This window comes from Bufo bufo, chromosome 6 (genome assembly GCF_905171765.1).
Source record: "Bufo bufo chromosome 6, aBufBuf1.1, whole genome shotgun sequence".
In the NCBI taxonomy this organism is placed as follows: Eukaryota; Metazoa; Chordata; class Amphibia; order Anura; family Bufonidae; genus Bufo; species Bufo bufo.
This window is the reverse complement of record NC_053394.1, coordinates 24,974,212-24,994,121: the sequence shown is the minus strand read 5'-3', so window position 1 is coordinate 24,994,121 and position 19,910 is coordinate 24,974,212. Positions and strand designations below refer to the sequence as shown.

The following is a 19,910-nucleotide window of genomic DNA, read 5'->3' as shown; positions in this document are numbered from 1 at the left end:
GGTCATGGCCACTAAACCCGCCACTAGACCGCTGTCTCAGATGTATAAAGAAATACTCTCCTCACTCCCCCCGGAGCTCCGTTTTCTGACCTCCTGGGAGAGGGAGCTCTCTTTGTGCCTCACGGAGCCGGAAAGAGCCTTTATTTTGGCACATTCACATGGCTTTAACCGCTGTGTGAGGATTCAGGAGAACTCTTTCAAACTACTCAGTAGATGGTATAAGACGCCTGAGTTCTTACACAAGTTGAACCCGGAAGTTCCAGAAGCTTGTTGGAGATGCGGCTTGGAAATTGGTTCCCTGTCGCATATTTGGTGGTCTTGTCGGAAAATCCAGACATTTTGGAAATCAATTGAGCCATTGATCAACCAAATTTGCAATTCTAGGATAGTTCTGGATGCTAAACTTATTTTGTTATGGTGCCCAAATACAACCCTCACCCCTGCTAAGGATAACCTCCCGACCATGTTGCTCACGGCAGCTAAGCTGCTTATTCCTTTTCTATGGAAAACTGACTCTCCCCCGACCACCCTAATGTGGATAGACAAGGTAGACCAGATCTACCGTTTTGAGGAGCTGGCACACTGGGAAACTAACTCACGTTCCCGCTTCTTAAAACTATGGTCTCCATGGAAAACTTACAGAAACTTTGCTTAGCTGAGCAGAATCTCCCATCTCCCTGTTCTCCCCGCTCCTTCCCCTCTTGTGTGTTCCCCCCCCCTTTGTCTCCCAACCCTTGACTGAATTTTATTTTATGTTTGATAATTGTGATTGTATATGATGTCTATGCATGATGTAAATGTGGGACTCATATTGTGATTCCTTGTCACTGTGATGTAGTCATGTATGGGCGTTTAGCCTCTGCTTTTTCTTTCAATAAAAAGAAATATGGTTAAGAATATAACTACTATAATACTGCCTCCTATGTACAAGAATATAACTACTATAATACTGCTCCTATGTACAAGAATATACCTGCTATAATACTGTTCCTATGTACAAGAATATAACTACTATAATACTGCCTCCTATGTACAAGAATATAACTACTATAATACTGCTCCTATGTACAAGAATATAACTTCTATAATACTGCCTCCTATGTACAAGAATATAACTACTATAATACTGCTCCTATGTACAAGAATATAACTACTATAATACTGTTCCTATGTACAAGAATATAACTACTATAATATTGCCTCCTATGTACAAGAATATAACTACTATAATACTGCTGCTATGTACAAGAATATACCTGCTATAATACTGTTCCTATGTACAAGAATATAACTACTATAATACTGCCTCCTATGTACAAGAATATAACTACTATAATACTGCTCCTATGTACAAGAATATAACTACTATAATACTGCTCCTATATACAAGAATATAACTACTATAATACTGCTCCTATATACAAGAATATAACTACTATAATACTACTCCTATGTACAGTAACTGCTAAAATACTGCTCCTGTCGAGTAGCCTGCTTTGTATCTCGTTCTTATACTGTGCTGGTCGTACTAGTTACATCTCCTGTTTTGCAGGTTTGCTCCTCAGCGGCTCAGACAGAACATATGATCAGACCTGCAGGACATTACATGGACTTCTGCTGTACATTGCTGTGTTTTCCATTCATCTGCTGTCCTTTGGGTTGGATACATCCATGGAGGTTGCACAATTTTGGCTGGAAATATTTGCTACTACCACCGTGTGGAATACCTGCCTGCGTTCTCGCGGTTCTCATCCTCTTGTGTATAGTTTTTAATGTCTTATATTTAAATACAGAAATCTTACTTCATGGTGACTCAGAATTCACTTTCTTTGAAGTCTTTATGGTAAATGGATATGAGATATTAGGGTCCGTCTGGGGTTTTTTGGGCCCACCAGAGAAGATGACACTGGGTCTAGTAAGCTTAGTTGTGATCATTGCACACACAGGACAAATCATCTATAATGTCTAACTCTATGGGCAGAGTCGTGGTCCACTGAAGGGTCTTCTGGTACTCTGGTGGGTCAGTGTAACTCTGCAGTCCTGTGCAAAACCACAAATAATTCATCATAATGAGCTGTGACTATAAAGCATAAAAGTTACCACATTTAAAGTAGAACTCCCACAAAAATGTTTATTCTCTGTCCTGTTAGAAAGGTGCATGATGTAAACTGTAGTGAAGGTAATCTTCTTACCAGTGACTATTTGTGAGTTAGGGTCCATTCACACGTCCGTTGTTTCTTTCCTGATCTGTTCCGTTTTTTGCTGAACAGATCTGGACCAGATCTGGACCCATTCTTTTTCAATGGGTCCTGAAAAAAAATCAGACATTGAGCTGTCCGTTTTTTTTCAGGACCCATTGAAAATGAATGGGTCCAGATCTGGTCCAGATCTGTTCAGCAAAAAACGGAACAGATCAGGAAAGAAACAACGGACGTGTGAATAAGGCCTTATATCCTCCCTTCTGATCCTCAGCTGTGTCATGTGACCAGCACTCTGATCTCCAACTGACACAGGACAGGAAGTCAGTTACTTCTCTATTCATTCCTATGAGACTGACATTGCGGCTCCCATAGGAATACATAGATAAACTGACTTCCTGTCCACACATAAGATGCTGTTAGATGGACAGTCAGAGTACTGGTCACATGACACGGCTGAGGATCAGAAGAGAGGGGATAGCTCACAAATACAGTCACTGGTAAGATTACATTCATTACATTCACAATCACTAGGATGCAGACCCATTCATTTTAATGGGTCCGCAAAAAATACGGACAGCATCCGTATGTCCGTTCCGTAGCTTCGCAAAAAAAATAGAACATTTCCTATTCTTCTCTGTTTTTCGGACAAGGATAGGCATTGTCACAATGGATCCGCAAAAACAAAAAGGGATGCAACACGGATGTCACATGGACGTCATCCGCATTTTTTTCGGATCTGCATTTTGCGGACCGCAAAATACATACGGTCATGTGAATGTAGACTAAGTCTAAGGCCTCATGCACACGACCGTTCCTTTTTTTGCGGTCCGCAAAACACGGAAGCCGCACGTGTGCCTTCTGCAATTTGCGGAACAGAACAGGCGGCCCATTGTAGAAATGCCTATTCTTGTCCGCAAAACGAACAAGAATAAGACATGTTATATTTTTTTTGCGGGGCCACGGAACGGAGCAACGGATGCACACGGAGTGATGTCCGCATCTTTTGCAGCCCCATTGAAGTGAATGTATCCGCACCCGAGCCGCAAAAACTGCGTCTCGGATGCGGACCATAACAACAGTCATGTGCATGAGGCCTAAGGGGTGCATTAAGGGGCGTACACGGATCTCCCCCCATAGCAAAACTTAGTATGGGCCCCCTTCACCTAGTTTCCCAGTGTACGCACGTCAGTCACTCCCAGGCAATGCAGAACAAGGACGATGCTCCAGATTTCTGACAAATTTTAATTTTTTAATTAAGTGGAAGAAATTTCAATTAAATACACATTTTAATTTTAAAAAAAACTTGCCTTTGGCCTCACCCATTTTATCTGACTTTCATGTTGGAAAAAGTGGAACAAATGCTAAATATATAGTGCTTATTCTGAGCAAATACATTGATAAGTCTCCTACTTCTCTTCTATTAGAAAGCTGGCTACCTGCAGCCACCACTAGGGGGAGCTCAGTGAATAGGAATTAATACAACTACCATGGAAGCTGTAAGAATCTCTTTTTGCATTGAGCTCCCTCTAGTGGCGCTGTGTGGAAATGCAATGTTTTCACAAAGGGAAGAGAAGAGCAAGTTCTGTGTGGGCCCCCGTCTCCCTCAGGGCCCCATAGCAGTCACGTGGTCTGCCGCTATAGCAAGTAAGTCACTGGGTGCAGCTTCTACACAAGTTCATGGAGGGTTTTGACCTATCACATTCCTTGTTGCTCAGCAGGTCAACATGATAGGTCAGTCAGCTGCCAGAATATTGAGGAAGAATCCATATTGTACATGCCGGGGGGACAGGGAAGGCCAGAACCTGTAAATATTTAGGAGGGTTACTTAAATAAAGAAACAGGTGAAATTCAGGAGAAACATAATCCCAATATATATACTATGTAAATAGAAATGAGCTGCCCCCTAAGAAGTGGAGAACACACACAGGGACACAAGTCAGCTGGCCCTTTAAGAAGAGGTGATAACTGGATGGTTGGTGAGGAGGGGGTGCACAGCTCTAATGATAGGTCTTCACTTCTGTGTGGGGGAGGGGAAAAGCATTTTTTTTAAATAGAAAAGTGTATTTTTTAACTTGGAGATCTTTTTAATCAATAAAACTTTATTTAACTATTATATAATAATTATTTTTACAATTTATTAGTCCCACGAGGGGATTTTGACAGGCGATCTTCTGATCACTTCAATAGTACACGCTCCCTCTTAACCACTTAGATGCCGTAGTTGCTATTGACCGTGGCATCTAAAGGTTTAAACAGCTCCTGATTGTGAGCCAGAACCAGGTGCAGGTCAAAAACACAGAACAGGTGCAGATCTTTCCATTACACCTGATCTCTGTGGAGGCTTCACTACTGGTTTTGGCTCACAATAAGGGCTCATGCACACGAACGGCCATTCTGTGCATTGGGGATAGCAATTTAAATGGATCCGTGATCCGTCCGCAACACAAAAAAATAGAACATGTACCATTTGTTTGCGGTGTGGAGGCATGGAGAGAAACCCCAAGGAAGCACTCCGTACTGCTTCAGGCGGGTTTCGTGCCTCCGTTCCGCACTGCACCTTCCAGATTGCGGACCCTGATGGGTGCGCGTCCGTGATGCGGTGCACAAACGGCCTGGGCCCATGTATTGCGGATCCGCCCTAACTGATGGAAATAACTGAGCAAATAACTGAAGTGTGAACTGGGCCTAAGGCTCATTAGTGACCGCAGACAAAAAGCTGTATTGGCAGTCACTAACAGGTTTTAAAAAAAAAAAAATTTCATTTATTAAAAGTAGTGAAACCTAACATAATCTATACAAATGGTTAAAAAAAAAATACACAAGGCATCGTAAAGCTATGTCGACAGAAAAGTAAAGTTATGGCTTTTGGAAGGCGGAGGGTAAAAAAAAAGGAAGACATCGCTGAAAACCTTCTGGTCAGTTCTTTGCTGATTCTGTCTGTAATATTGTTATGGAATAAATAAAATCAGAGACTAGTGCCACCTTGTGGCTGCAACCGAGTATTGCACCATAAAATGCATATTGCACCATAAAGTGTGTGGATTTATTACGGGACATTCAGCAATGAAACCTATTGTTCCGTCATGGGCAATATAACTGCATGGACTGAGCCGCCTAATGGCAGATTTAATCGCAGGTCTGTATATTCGGGAGGCCCCTCTGGGTAATTCAGACATCTTTATATTTGCTATGAAACTGCAGTTCAGCAAATATCTCAAAACTAGCCTGACCGAGGCGTCCGTATGATATCAAACTGAACAGTCTGGAGAGAAGCTCATTCACAGCCCCCTTCCTATAAGTGTCTCATTGTTAGTCTGCGCAGAGCAGCGTGCAGTGATCCCACAGATTGCCCCGCAGCCGCCTCTGTCTATAGTAGGAACCTTCAGCCTGTGGAGGAGATGTTCATGGGGGAGAGGGGCATTATTATCTCCATTAACTCAAATATAGTGGTCAAGCTGCTAAACAATGACAGTGGCACAGTTGCAAGGACACATGTACAGTTGCAAAAGAAAATGTAAGTGAACCCTTTGGAGTGACCTAGATTTCTGTATAAATTACCAATTAAATGTCATTAGATCTAATAGTTCTTGAGAAGAACAGATTTGTCAGTAACCTGGCTTTGTGTGCCTTTATTTAATGAACAAAACACCTGTAAAATCAACAATTACAATATGGATACAGTTCTACAATCTATGTCTTTAATTGGGCACATTCTATACAAATCCAAGTGCAGAGGCATAGTTCTAACCAATTCTTTTTGAGAAGAACAGATTTATCAGTAACCAGGCTTTGTGTGCCTTTATTTAATGAACAAAATACCTGTGAAATCCACACTTACAATATGGATACAGTTCTGCATTGTATGTTTTTAATTGGGCCCATTCAGTACAAATCCGAGTGCAGAGGCATAGTTCTAACCAATGCTTCTCGAGCAGAACAGATTTGTCAGTAACCAGGCTTTGTGTGCCTTTATTTCATGGATAAAACACCTGTGAATTCAACACTTACTATATGGATACAGTTCTACAATCTATGTTTTTAATTGGGCCCATTCAGTATAAATCGACAGTGCAGAGGCATAGTTCTAACCAATGCTTCTTGAGAAGAACAGATTTATCAGTAACCAGGCTTTGTGTGGCTTTTTATAATGAACAAAACACATGTGAAATCCACACTTACAGTATGGATACAGTTCTACATTGTATGTCTTTAATTGGGCACATTCAGTACAAATCCACAGTGCAGAGGCATAGTTCTAACCAATACTTCTTGAGAAGAACAGATTTGTCAGTAACCAGGCTTTTTGTGCCTTTATTTCATGGATAAAACACATGTGAAATACACACTTACTATATGGATACAGTTCTACATTTTATGTCTCTAATTGGGCACATTCAGTACAAATCCAAATGCAGAGGCATAGTTCTAACTAATTTTTCTTGAGAAGAACAGATTTGTCAGCAACCAGGCTTTGTGTGCCTTTATTTAATGAACAAAACACCTGTGAAATCCACACTTCCAAAATAATTTCCATAACTGAAACACTTTTACCAATTAGTTCTTTGAAAACATCATTAATTATGGTGTTCACTTACTCCCACTGCACTTCAGAAAAAAGTACTTATCTAGGAGCACTAGTTGGTACCTTTATGGGGCACATTGTGAATGTCCCAGTTTTGGGAGTTACATGACTGGCACAATTATGGGGGCACTGAAGCATGTGAAAAAAAGGACTGCACATACCGTATGCATATCCTTCTTTCTTAAAGAAGTTGTCAAAATAAGACGGCACATATTCCAACACCCTGTTATAGCAAATGAAAGTCTTAGGTAGATGCTCCTCTGATCCTCCTCCACTCCTGGTTGGTGGCCACATCCCTGCAGGAGCGCCTTGTGGCAGCTGTATGTTCCCTGCTGTGAAATGTGCAGGTGCCTTCACTTGGCAGTGACATTTCCTTAGGGGCCAACACCTTTAAACTTGACCTTTAGATGTGGTGCCCCATAAAGGAGACATTTATCATGTCAGCATGTCACAGTCAGGGGTGTGAGGGCTTCTGATCTCCCTGCAGGTTTTCTTTGTTTTTTCTTCTAAATGAAGATCGACAACATTTTATTTTTGTCCTTGTGAGGCCGGACTGACCTTGACTTGATTTATGGTGCTGGGAAGGAAGCAGCTGTGACACCCTAACAGAGATAGATAGATAGATAGATATGAGATAGATATGAGATAGATAGATAGATAGATAGATAGATAGATAGATAGATAGATAGATAGATAGGTAAATAGATAATAGATAGATAGATAATAGATAGATAAATAGATAATAGATAGATAGATAGATAGATAATAGATAGATAATAAATAGATAGATAGATAGATAGATAATAGATAATAGATAGATAGATAGATAGATAGATAGATAGATTAATAGATAGATAGATAGATAGATAATAGATAGATAGATAGATGATAATAAATAGATAGATAGATAATAGATAGATAGATAGGAGATAGATAGATAGATAGATAATAGATAGATAGATAGATAGATAGATATGAGATAGATATGAGATAGATAGATAGATAGATAGATATGAGATAGATATGAGATAGATAGATAGATAGATAGATAGATAGATAGATAATAGATAGATAATAGATAGATAGATAGATAGATAGATAGATAATAGATAGATAGATAGATAGATAATAGATAGGTAAATAGATAATAGATAGATATTAGATAGAGAGATAGATGATAGATAGATAGATAGATAGATAGATAGATATATAGATAGATAGATAGATAGATAGATAGATAATAGATAGATAGATAATAGATAGATAGATAATAGATAGATAATAGATAATAGATAGAGAGATAGATGATAGATAGATAGATAGATAGATATATAGATAGATAGATAGATAGATAGATAGATAGATAATAGATAGATAGATAGATAGATAGATAGATAGATGATAGATAGATAGATAGATAGATAGATAATAGATAGAGAGAGATGATAGATAGTAGATAGATAGATAATAGATAATAGATAGATAATAGATAATAGATAGAGAGATAGATGATAGATAGATAGATAGATAGATAGATAATAGATAGATAGATAGATGATAGATAATAGATAGAGAGAGATGATAGATAGAGAGATAGATGATAGATAGATAGATAGATAGATAGATATGAGATAGATAGATAGATAAATAGATAGATAATAGATAGATAAATAGATAATAGATAGATAGATAGATAATAAATAGATAGATAGATAGATAGATAGATAGATAATAGATAACAGATAGATAATAGATAGATAGATAGATAGATAGATAATAGATAATAGGTAGATAGATAGATAGATAATAGATAGATAGATAGATAGATAGATAATAGATAGATAGATAGATAGATAATAGATAATAGGTAGATAGATAGATAGATAATAGATAGATAGATAGATAGATAGATAATAGATAATAGATAGATAGATAATAGATAACAGATAGATAATAGATATATAGATAGATAGATAGATAGATAGATAGATAGATAGATAGATAATAGATAGATAGATGATAGATAGATAGATAATAGATAATAGATAGATAGATAGATAGATAGATAGATACATAGATGATAATAAATAGATAGATAGATATTAGATAGATAGATAGATAGATAGATAGATGATAATAAATAGATAGATAGATAGATAGATAGATAATAGATAGATAGATAGATAGATAGATAATAGATAGATAATAGATAGATAGATAGATACATAGATGATAATAAATAGATAGATAGGCGGTAAAGAAAAGAGAACTAAAACTCCCAACATCTCTTCCTTAACCACTAATAGCAACCTGGGGCTCTCCAGCTGTTGTGGAACTACAAGTCACAGCAGATTTTGACAGGCATTGATCTGGAAAAAAAAACTTCTTCTGAGTGCTGTCCTGCAGAGCTGACAATCTACTGCTTGTGAAGGTGATTATAAGATATGGAGGTGACATTAGCAATCCCCCCCCAGCAGGGGTGTAGACAGGGGGCAGAGGGGCACCAGCTAACCACTGAGCTTTCCCAGGGTATGTAGGAAGAGGGTAAGGGCAAAAAAACTGCATTTTTGCCCCAGGTGAAGGAAGACCTAACTACAACTCACAGCACTCACATCTGCATGAAACTGTGGGACTACAAATCCCAGCAATCAAGGGTTGTTGTGGAACTACAGGTCCCAGCACCTGCAGGTTCTCATATCTGGATTTGCAGAGCTGGCAATCCGTTGCCTATTAAGGTAACAGGAGAGGAGCCCCCACCCCCAGGAAACACCCCCAAATCCCTATCAATGGATGACTGGGCAGGAACATGAATGTCATTGCATTGCATCACCATGATGGTGACGGATGATGTCATCAGTGGTGTGTTCAGGAGGGTGGGCGGGAGGAGCGGGGGATGATGATGGTTTTTAGCAGGGCCACCACATGTGACACAGGGAGCCAGATACGGCTTATGAAAAGCTCGCTCTCCTAAATCACTGTGTAATCCTGAGAGGGAAATTAATTCAGTGCACAATCCCCCCCTACAGGCTTATCCCCCCACCATAGCCTCCCTCCCCCCATCTGGTTCACCCCTGCACATCTGCATATCACTACACTGAGGTATTGGGGTTAGGATTAGGCTGACCCCCCGGGTCATGTACAGTCCATATGTCTCCTGGGCTCTGTAATCTCATCTCTGCTTCCATCTGCCGCTGTCTCTCCATGATTGCTGTCTATTCCATAAATCTGTCATATTCCAGGAGTGATTGACATCACGCCGGCGTACTACTCCCACCATCATTGCTCAACCTCCCCCTCAAAGGAAAGGAAGGTAGTGGGGGGATATCTCATTCTGGCCCAGGTAGGGACCGCTTTGTTACAATGTTGCTTGTTGATACTTTGTATCCATCTCTCAGAAATAAACCTCTAATTCCTGTCCCTTTCTTTTACTCATCTCCCCTCCCCTCACCCCACAAGACCCCCTAATAAAATAGTAATAACATTCTATAGCTATACGCCCCAATATAGACCACTATCTTGCCACAAGAGCTGACAATCTAAATCCTCTCTCTGCCTCCCTTTTTCGGCTCCCTCTCCCCCTTCATCCTCCTCCCTCCATCCTCTCTCCGCCCTGTTGCTGTCCCTCCTCCCTCTCCTCTCCTCTGTACCCTGTGTTCACATACAGCTGGCTGCTGCTTGCATCCCCCTCGGGGTGTGTATGTGTGTGCGCGCCTGTGTGTGTGTGTGTGTGTGCGAGCGCGCTATGTAATGACACACTGAGTGAGACACACAGAGATACTTCTGTCTCCATGGCAGCACTAACTAGAAGGTAAGCCTCTATCGCTCCGCTTGGAGCATCTCCCCTCTAACCGTTCCCTCTGTGTCCCCCCTATCCTTCACCCCTCGTCCACTCATACCCACGCCCCCTTCTTCACCGATCACCGATTCCCCATAACCTTCACCCGGACCCTCTCACCTCCATCAACCGCAATGGCAATATAGGTAGAAATATCATCCTATAATGTGTGAGTTAACCCTATAATCTACCTGATACTCCCCCCCCAGATAATCCGTCTGTCAGTCTGGCATATGCCTGTCCATCCCGCCATCCCTCCTATCATCTCATTGTGTCTCCTCATTATTCCGTATCACTTGTCCTCGGCTCCCAGTGACTCCCAACATCTGCTTTCTTCCTCCGCGCTCCTTTCATCCCCGCCGTTTCATCTCTTTATTCCGCGCTGTTCCCCTTATTCTCCTCTTAATTTCAGGTTTCCCGGTTACTACATAACTCGCCCTATAATTAATATTCCGCCGTCATTCCCTCCATCACTCCCTCCTTCTCTATCACTGCTTCTATTTCCCTGCACTCCCTACATTCCTCTGTCAGTCCCCGTCACCCCCTCCCCATTATATTCCTAAATCCATAGAATCCTAACATATACCCCTAATCATTGCTCCCGACCTCCCCCTATTATTTCCTATCGGACTATGACTATCATATATTATATATTACATGTTATTTCCCTGAAATCCATTTTTTCCCCCCATATAAATCAATGTCTGCCGAATTCTTCCTAAAATCCTCCTTGGATCTATATTTCGTTATAATTTGTATCACCCTCCACTTAATCTGTGACTCCATATTCCCGTGTCCATCCCTGGGATTAGATATCTGCTCTTGTACCTGTTGCATTTGTGAATTTACCCAGCAGGGTCTTTTACCGTACATACCTGCCATTGCCTTATATAACCAGTTACCCTATGTAACCTTAGGGCCAATCACAATACAGAACCATTGCCTCTTGGTTTTATATTATATTGCCGCCAACTAGACAACCCTATCGTTGATGTATATGACCCCCCTGCACTGTCACCCCATTAACCATACAGTATATAACCGTTGCCCCCTACCATAAGGTTATCATGCATCATGCTATTACAGTTCACCCCACATCTACCTACCATAGCCTTGCACAATCTCTGCCCCCCCATTATAACCTCTCAGTAGGAGACCACCTTAAGTCAACCACCACTATATAGCATGTGACCACCATACCCTTGTTAAAAACCTGATGTACTTGCTATAACCCTAAAGCCTATAGCCTCTATAATCCTACAGAGTATAACTGATATATAAACTCAGTGCAACCCATACATGTAATCTGTGCAATAGTGCTTGGGGGCTCGGGCCGAACACATTGGGATGCTTGGGTGCTCGGGGGCTCGGGGCGAACACATTGGGATGCTCGGGGGCTCGGGGCGAACACATTGGGATGCTCGGGTGCTCGGGGCGAACACATTGGGATGCTCGGGGGCTCGGGGCGAACACATTGGGATGCTCGGGGGCTCGGGGCGAACACATTGGGATGCTTGGGGGCTCGGGGCGAACACATTGGGATGCTCGGGTTTTCTACAAAGCACCCGAGTACAATGGAAGTCAATGGGAGAACCCGAGCATTAAACCAGGCACCTGCTCTGAAGAGCGGAGGGCGTCTGGCTCATCGGAAAAGGTCAGAAATAGATGGAAACACCACGGAAATGGTTCAGGAACAGCATGGGGAGGATGTCTGGATGCATCTTGTCGCTGCTGGGAACGATGTTGTCCGAGTAGTACGCCACTTTTACAGACTGACGATAATACGCAAAAAAACGAATATAAAATCTATTTTAGAGGGAAAATTGTTAGTAACATTCTTTCCTGTATATTTACTTGTATATAAAGTGCAAATGCTGCCAAAAATTACAAGGAAGAGGCACTCCGATACAACCTGTATATCACATAAAGGAGGGCCTCATTCACATTGTGGTACAATTGTTCAGGTAGTCGGACTCCTACACTCATAAAGCCTATGCGAAAGGGCTGCCAAAAATTACAAGGAACCGGCACTCCAATACACCCTTTATTACACATAAAGGAGGGCATCATACACACCCTTGAAAAATTATGATTGATGGCCTGCTGCTCGTGACCCTCAAAAACATTTGGAGCAAGGGCCTGCTGATCTGACCTTGTAAAACATTATGGGTGAGGACCTGCTGCCGCAGTGGTGACTCTAGATAACCTTGGGCCAATCACACGTCCCTGTGACAGTAACGATACATTCGGATGTCTGCCCTATCAACTTTCGATGTTATTTTCAGCGCAAACCACGGTGACCACGGGTAACGGGGATATCATTGTTCGATTCCGGAGAGGGAGCCTGAGAAACAGCTACCACATCCAAGCAAGGCAGCGTGTGCGCAAATTACCTATGAGGTATAATTAGGTGAGGGCCTGCAGGTGAACTGACTGTCTAAAAGATTATGGGGGGGGCTTGCTGCTTAGCTGACCATTGAAAAAATTTCCAGTGTTCAAAGCCGGCCGGGTCGCCTGAATACTTCAGCTAGGAATAATGGAATAGGACTCCGGAATAATGTCACTGTCAGAAGTGACAACATCTATAGAAAAAGTACACTCGATGTCACAGATATTTTTTGGATGCGCACACTTTACACAGGAGATGTGGCGCGGATAATTTAACTGTCGGCAGCGGCCTATTACACGGTATCTAGCAGTAGGATGCGCTAAAAATATATTCTTGAAAGGACTTTTGAGTCTCTGAAAAGTTTTTTGTATAAAAATCTTCCTGTTACACTCCCTACACTGTCTGTCCCTTCCTATGCACAGCTCTCCCTAGGGTACTTTCACACTAACGTTTTTCTTTTCCGGCACGGAGTTCCGTCCTAGGGGCTCTATACCGGAAAAGAACTGATCAGTTTTATCCCCATGCATTCTGAATGGAGAGTAATCCGTCCAGGATGCATCAGGATGTCTTCAGTTCAGTCGTTTTGACTGTTCAGGACGGAGATAATACCGCAGCATGCTCCGGTTTTATCTCCAGCCCAAAAAACGGAAGACTTGCCTGAATGCCGGATCTGACATTTTTTTCCATAGGAATGTATTAGTGCCGTATCCGGCATTCAAAATACGGATCCGTGAAAAAAAATTGAAACGGACAGACGCATCCGTTCTTGCAATGCATTTTTAAGAGGGATCCGTCTACCAATGCTTTCCGTTTGCATGCGTTTTGCCGGCAGTTCCGGCGATGGATCACTCTGCCGCAATTGTGAAAGTAGCCTAACACTGAGCAATTTAGAGCAGGTTGCGGTACAAATATATATAGCTGCTGTCACACACAATAGTCCTTACAAGGACCTTTGGGTCTCTGAAACGTTTTTGTACAAAAAAATATTCAATGACACTCCCTACACTGTCTGTCCCTTCCTATCCTCAGCTCTCCCTGACTATGAATGAGCCGACCATGCGTCATCGGGTGCTATATAGCACCCGATGACGCGTTCCGGCCAGCCAATCACTGTAATGCCAGCAGCCAACATGGCTACGGCAGTACAGTGAGGGCAGTACTTACCTGCATGTTTATTGGCTGCGCAGCAGCAGCGAAACGTGCGGGGAGGAGACTGGAGCATGGCGCTCGAGCACATACGGTACTCGGCAGAGCATGCTCACTCATCACTACTGTGCAATCCTACCCTAACCCCAAAATATAAAACTGCCATATAACCTCTGCCTATTACTGCAACCTTTCCGTATTTGACTATCATTCCCCAGCTATAACCTGTTTGCTCTGCTATAATGATACCATATGTAGCCACTCTTCCCCTTTTATAGCCATATAAAGTATGTAACCTGTGCTATCCTACTATAACCCTACAGTATATAACTGCTATATACCTCTGCTCCCTTACTATACTGCTAAAATATATAATTGACACATCACCTGTCATACTACTCCAACCCTAAAATATATAACTGTTGTATGAACTCTGTCCCCAACTCCACCGCCAAGAGATACAACTGCCATAACACCCGTCATCCTGCTGCAGCCCCACAGTATATAACTGCTATACAACCTCTGCCGATTACTGTAAGAGCCAGTCCTCTGCTATAATCTTACATCATGAAACCTCAGTCCACCGTACTATAACCCTACAATGTATAACTGCGATATCACCTCTGCTTCTTTACTGTAAAGCTAAAATATATAACTGCCATATCACCTGTCATCCTACTGAACCCTACCAACCCTACAACAGCCGATATAACATATGCGATCTTATTGTGACCCTATGTAATGCATACAACTCGTGTTCCCTGTTATAATCCAACAATCTACTGTATAACCGCCATATACTAACCTTTGATCCTACTACTCCCCTAATACTGCTAACCATAATCCCCTACTATAGGCATTGTGGCCATATTACTATATTATAGCTAAAAAAGCCAATATAGTACAGTATGTAACTACTAGAGATGAGCGAATTTCATATTTTGAAATTCGTCCGCGCTTCGTTTGGTGGTAAAAGGTGAATTGTGTTACGGATTCCGTTAGAGGCATTCCGTTATACATTCCGTCACAATAGAAGTCTATGGGCTGCATAATGGATCCGTTATGCAGTGGAGTCCTCTCCTGATCCTCAGTCCTCTCCTACATAACGGAAATGGGACGGATCCGTTTTGCAGCCGTTAGACTTCTATAAAGGCATTCCGTTATACATTCTGTCATAGAATTGCGTTATGGTCCGTGGTAACGGAATCCATAACACAATTCACCTTTTACCATCAAACGAAGCGTGAACAAATTTCAAAATATGAAATTCGCTCATCTCTAGTAACTACTAACCGTCCATTATGTTCTCGGGCAGGTAATGGCGGTATTATCACTCTACTGTACATCATTTTCATCATCCTATTATAACCCACCAGTATATAACTGCTCTATGTCTCCGTAACTTTACAGCATGAGACAAGGGAGATTTATAATTGTATAGTATGAAACCTCCGTACGGTCATGTAGCCTGCTATACCCGCACGATCTGTCCCCTCATTACCTTCCATACCCTTAGATTAGGGAGCCTGCTCTCTGCGATAAGAATAAAACAAGTAACCTCCATCAACTGCAGCGTGTAACCTCCATCAACTGCAGTGTAACCTCCATCAACTGCAGCGTGTAACCTCCATCAACTGCAGCGTGTAACCTCCATCAACTGCAGCGTGTAACCTCCATCAACTGCAGCGTGTAACCTCCATCAACTGCAGTGTAACCTCCATCAACTGCAGCGTGTAACTTCCATCAACTGCAGTGTAACCTCCATCAACTGCAGCGTGTAACCTCCATCAACTGCAGCGTGTAACCTCCATCAACTGCAGTGTAACCTCCATCAACTGCAGTGTAACCTCCATCAACTGCAGCGTGTAACTTCCATCAACTGCAGCGTGTAACCTCCATCAACTGCAGCGTGTAACCTCCATCAACTGCAGCGTGTAACCTCCATCAACTGCAGCGTGTAACTTCCATCAACTGCAGCGTGTAACTTCCATCAACTGCAGCGTGTAACCTCCATCAACTGCAGCGTGTAACCTCCATCAACTGCAGCGTGTAACCTCCATCAACTGCAGCGTGTAACCTCCACCAACTGCAGCGTGTAACCTCCATCAACCGCAGCGCGTAACCTCCATCAACCGCAGCGTGTAACCTCCATCAACTGCAGCGTGTAACCTCCATCAACTGCAGCGTGTAACCTCCATCAACTGCAGCGTGTAACCTCCATCAACTGCAGCGTGTAACCTCCATCAACTGCAGCGTGTAACCTCCATCAACTGCAGCGTGTATCCTCCATCAACTGCAGCGTGTAACCTCCATCAACCGCAGTGTGTAACCTCAACAACCCTACTAAAGCCTTAAAATGTTACAATGATTCTGCAATAATCCAACACCGGCAAAAGCCTATAACACGATCCGTCCCCGTCTGTAACCCTACAACCTGTCACCCAGTGTACAACAGATAAGCACCGTCACATACCTCAATCACTTGTTATAACATTACAATTTATAATCTCCGTCACCTGCTATAATTTGACAACTGATAACCTCCGTCACCTGTTATAACATTACAAGTTATAATAACCTCCGTCACCTGTTATAATAACCTCAGTCACCTGTTATAATAACCTCAGTCCCACTTCTTGACTTTTGTGGGGTTTACCCATTAGTGCGCTAATTACCGGATCAATGTGCCGTCATCCGTACACAATGAATCTTTGACCTAGACATTCCCAGCAGGTGAGACCGGCGGCCATGTAGTTTATTTAGGTCCATATGAAGCTGACAACTTTTAAGACTTCAGATCACCTCACATTAGCTGACAACCGTCACCTCAGCCTGGGGACCATGAAGGTGACATATCCGTATGGAAACATATTGATTTTCTGGTTGAAGAATCTATGCCTTTTTCAACACGGTTATTGATTTGACCAAAAAGTTGTGTTAATTTAGTAATAAATGGGGTTGTATAGATAGGGAGTATATAAAAGATGGATAGGGGGTATATAAGAGATAGTTAGGGGCATATAAGATATAGATGAGGGTTTTTAGAAGATAGATAGCGGCATATAAGAGATAGATAGGGAGTATATAAGAGATAAGGGGTATATAAGAGAAAGATAGGGGGTATATACAAGATAAGGGCATATAGAAGATAGATAGGGGCATATAAGAGATACATAGGGGTATATAAGATATAGATGAGGGGTATATAGAACATATACAGGGACATTTAAGAGATAGATAAGGGGTACATAGGAAATAGATACAGGGTATATAAGAGATAGATGGGGATATAATGAAGATAGATAGGATTATATAGGAGATATATATAGGGTTATATATAAGAGATATATAGGGGTATATAAGAGATATATAGGGGTATATAGGAGATATATAGGGGTATATAAGAGATATATAGGGGTATATAGGAGATATATAGGGGTATATAGGAGATATATAGGGGTATATAAGAGATATATAGGGGTATATAGGAGATATATAGGGGTATATAAGAGATATATAGGGGTATATAGGAGATATATAGGGGTATATAGGAGATATATAGGAGTATATAAGAGATATATAAGGGTTATGCACGAGATAATGTTAGGCTACCATGATCTGCATAGCATGGCTTCGGACTGTACATGAACATTCTGGGCTTGAAAGCAGCCTACTGACATTGGGCACACACTGAAACAATATGTAATTCATTTAGTACGGCACATTTGCACATGTCGATCCTAATGCCCACTTTGACCACTGAAGTAGACAGCCAGTCTTCCCTTATGACCCCATGGTGAGCTCTTCTATTATTTTTCATTTAGTTTAGACTGTTACCTACATGCAGGTCAACCAGGACCATCAGAAATTACAATCCAACTTTAGGGAAGAAGAAGAAGTCGGGAGAACTTCTAATGATGATTGATGGTCATTTCATGTGTAGATCTCATTGTTTGCAGCAGTAAATATCGATAAAAGTCTTCGCCGCCATCTCGGCTCCAAGGAGGAGGAATGATTGATGGCGGTGTGCAGGAGGCTCATTGACAATGACAGACTCATTCACACAAAAGCAGATCCGCAAAGTGACGTGGACTTTGACTGACACTCCATAAAACCAAATTATTCTACTGGCTTACTTATCAAATCTAAGAGAGGAAGATCTCCGTGTGTGCCAACAAGCCCTGAGAGATTTACTCCCTGGGGTGGTAGATGAGCTAAGTGCAGGCGTGTCTGATACCAAACACTTAAAAAAAAAAAATTGTTTGTATTCTTTCATTTTTTTATAGACTTGTTTTATTAAAGGGCATCTGTCAGCAGTTTTGTACCTATGACACCCGCTGACCTGTTACATGTGCACTTGGCAGCTGAAGGCATCTGTGTTGGTCCCATGTTCCTATGTGCCCGCATTGCTGAGAAAAATGAAGTTTTGATATATGCAAATTAGCCTCTAGGAGCAACGGGGGCGTTGCCATTACACCTAGAGGCTCTGTGCTCCATGCTGGTGGACAGGGTCAGGTGTGATGATGTTTTCACAGCCTGGTCCTGTCAGTCAAAGTGCAGAGGGCGCAGCAGTTGCAGAGAGAGAGAGCAGAGCCTTTTGGTGTAATGGTAACGCCCCCGTTGCTCCTAGAGGCTCATTTGCATATATTAAAACATAATTTTTCTCTGCAATGCGGGCACATAGGAACATAGGACTAACACAGATGTCTTCAGCTGCCAAGTGAACATGCAACAGGTCAGCCAGTGTCATAGGTACAAAACTGCTGACAGCTGCCCTTTAAAAGAGTAGTCAAGTGGGCCAGGAATGCAAAATTCTAGCCTATATTCTGATGCCCTCCAACCATTGGCTCCTCCCTGCAGAACATGGATGGCTTGAATCCTGATGAACTTTACAAAATACCTTGGTATACTTAATATATGTGCTTTTTTTTTTTCCACATGACTTTCTCTCCAACTTTCACAATTCTGTATTTGCCCGTAAATTGACTACACTCATTTGGCTGACAGCTACTCCTCCACATTTCCTCGTACACATGCATGCTCAGCCGAGCATGTATGTCTTCTGAATAGGGGAGGGGAATAGCCATAGTCAGACATCTCTGCTTGCGGCTTATCTCCATTGAGAACAAAAGTCCGACGTGGCACATTCTGTTGGGAAACCCTCCATACACATTAGTCAGCTGGTCCCACCTAAATCGCCCGGTTCATCTAAAATGATCTTCCGTCGTAGAAGGCTCTGTAGAGAGAATATACCCCTTTCACATGGCCTAGAGATTTCTGTTACTGAAAGTCTTAGACGGGAATCTCTGAGCAGTCCCAAAGGGATTTGATGTCTTCATAGCGCCCTTTCACTCTCGAAATCAGTGGCAACTCAAGGTCATAAACTTCACCGATGTCATCTCCTCACAAGTATCTAGGGTGTATCAGGAGATTATCTGGTTGGCACATAATGATATATTCTGGCAAATGTCGGGGACATCAGCAATCAAAGGGGAAATCTCAATTGACCTGCGTCTAATAATTGCCATGGATTTCTATGGCTTGTCCCACAGTAGACATTATCATCACCTATCTACAGGATTGGTGATGTGTGTGACCACTGGAGGCTCCACCACGGGGACCTCCACCGATCCCAAGTAGGGATGGGTGAATTGATTTCTAACAAATCGATTTGACTCATTAGCAAGAGTTCTCACACCGGTCAAGGAGCACCCACAGGTCTATTGATCGACAGAGTCGGACATCTTGCCCAGCCTT

At 42.0% G+C, this 19,910-nt stretch overlaps 1 protein-coding gene across 2 annotated transcripts in view; it reads left to right on the top strand.

The window, feature by feature from the left end:
* LOC121005177 (roundabout homolog 2-like) overlaps positions 1-2,205 on the top strand; it is a 68,333-nt gene extending 66,128 nt beyond the window's left edge. For both annotated transcript variants that reach the window (XM_040437756.1, XM_040437757.1), the window contains exon 10: positions 1,553-2,205. In XM_040437756.1, the coding sequence (XP_040293690.1) occupies positions 1,553-1,586 (34 nt within the window). In that variant the 3' untranslated portion in view covers positions 1,587-2,205. The remainder of the gene's footprint in view (positions 1-1,552) is intronic.
* The last annotated feature ends 17,705 nt before the right edge of the window (positions 2,206-19,910 follow it).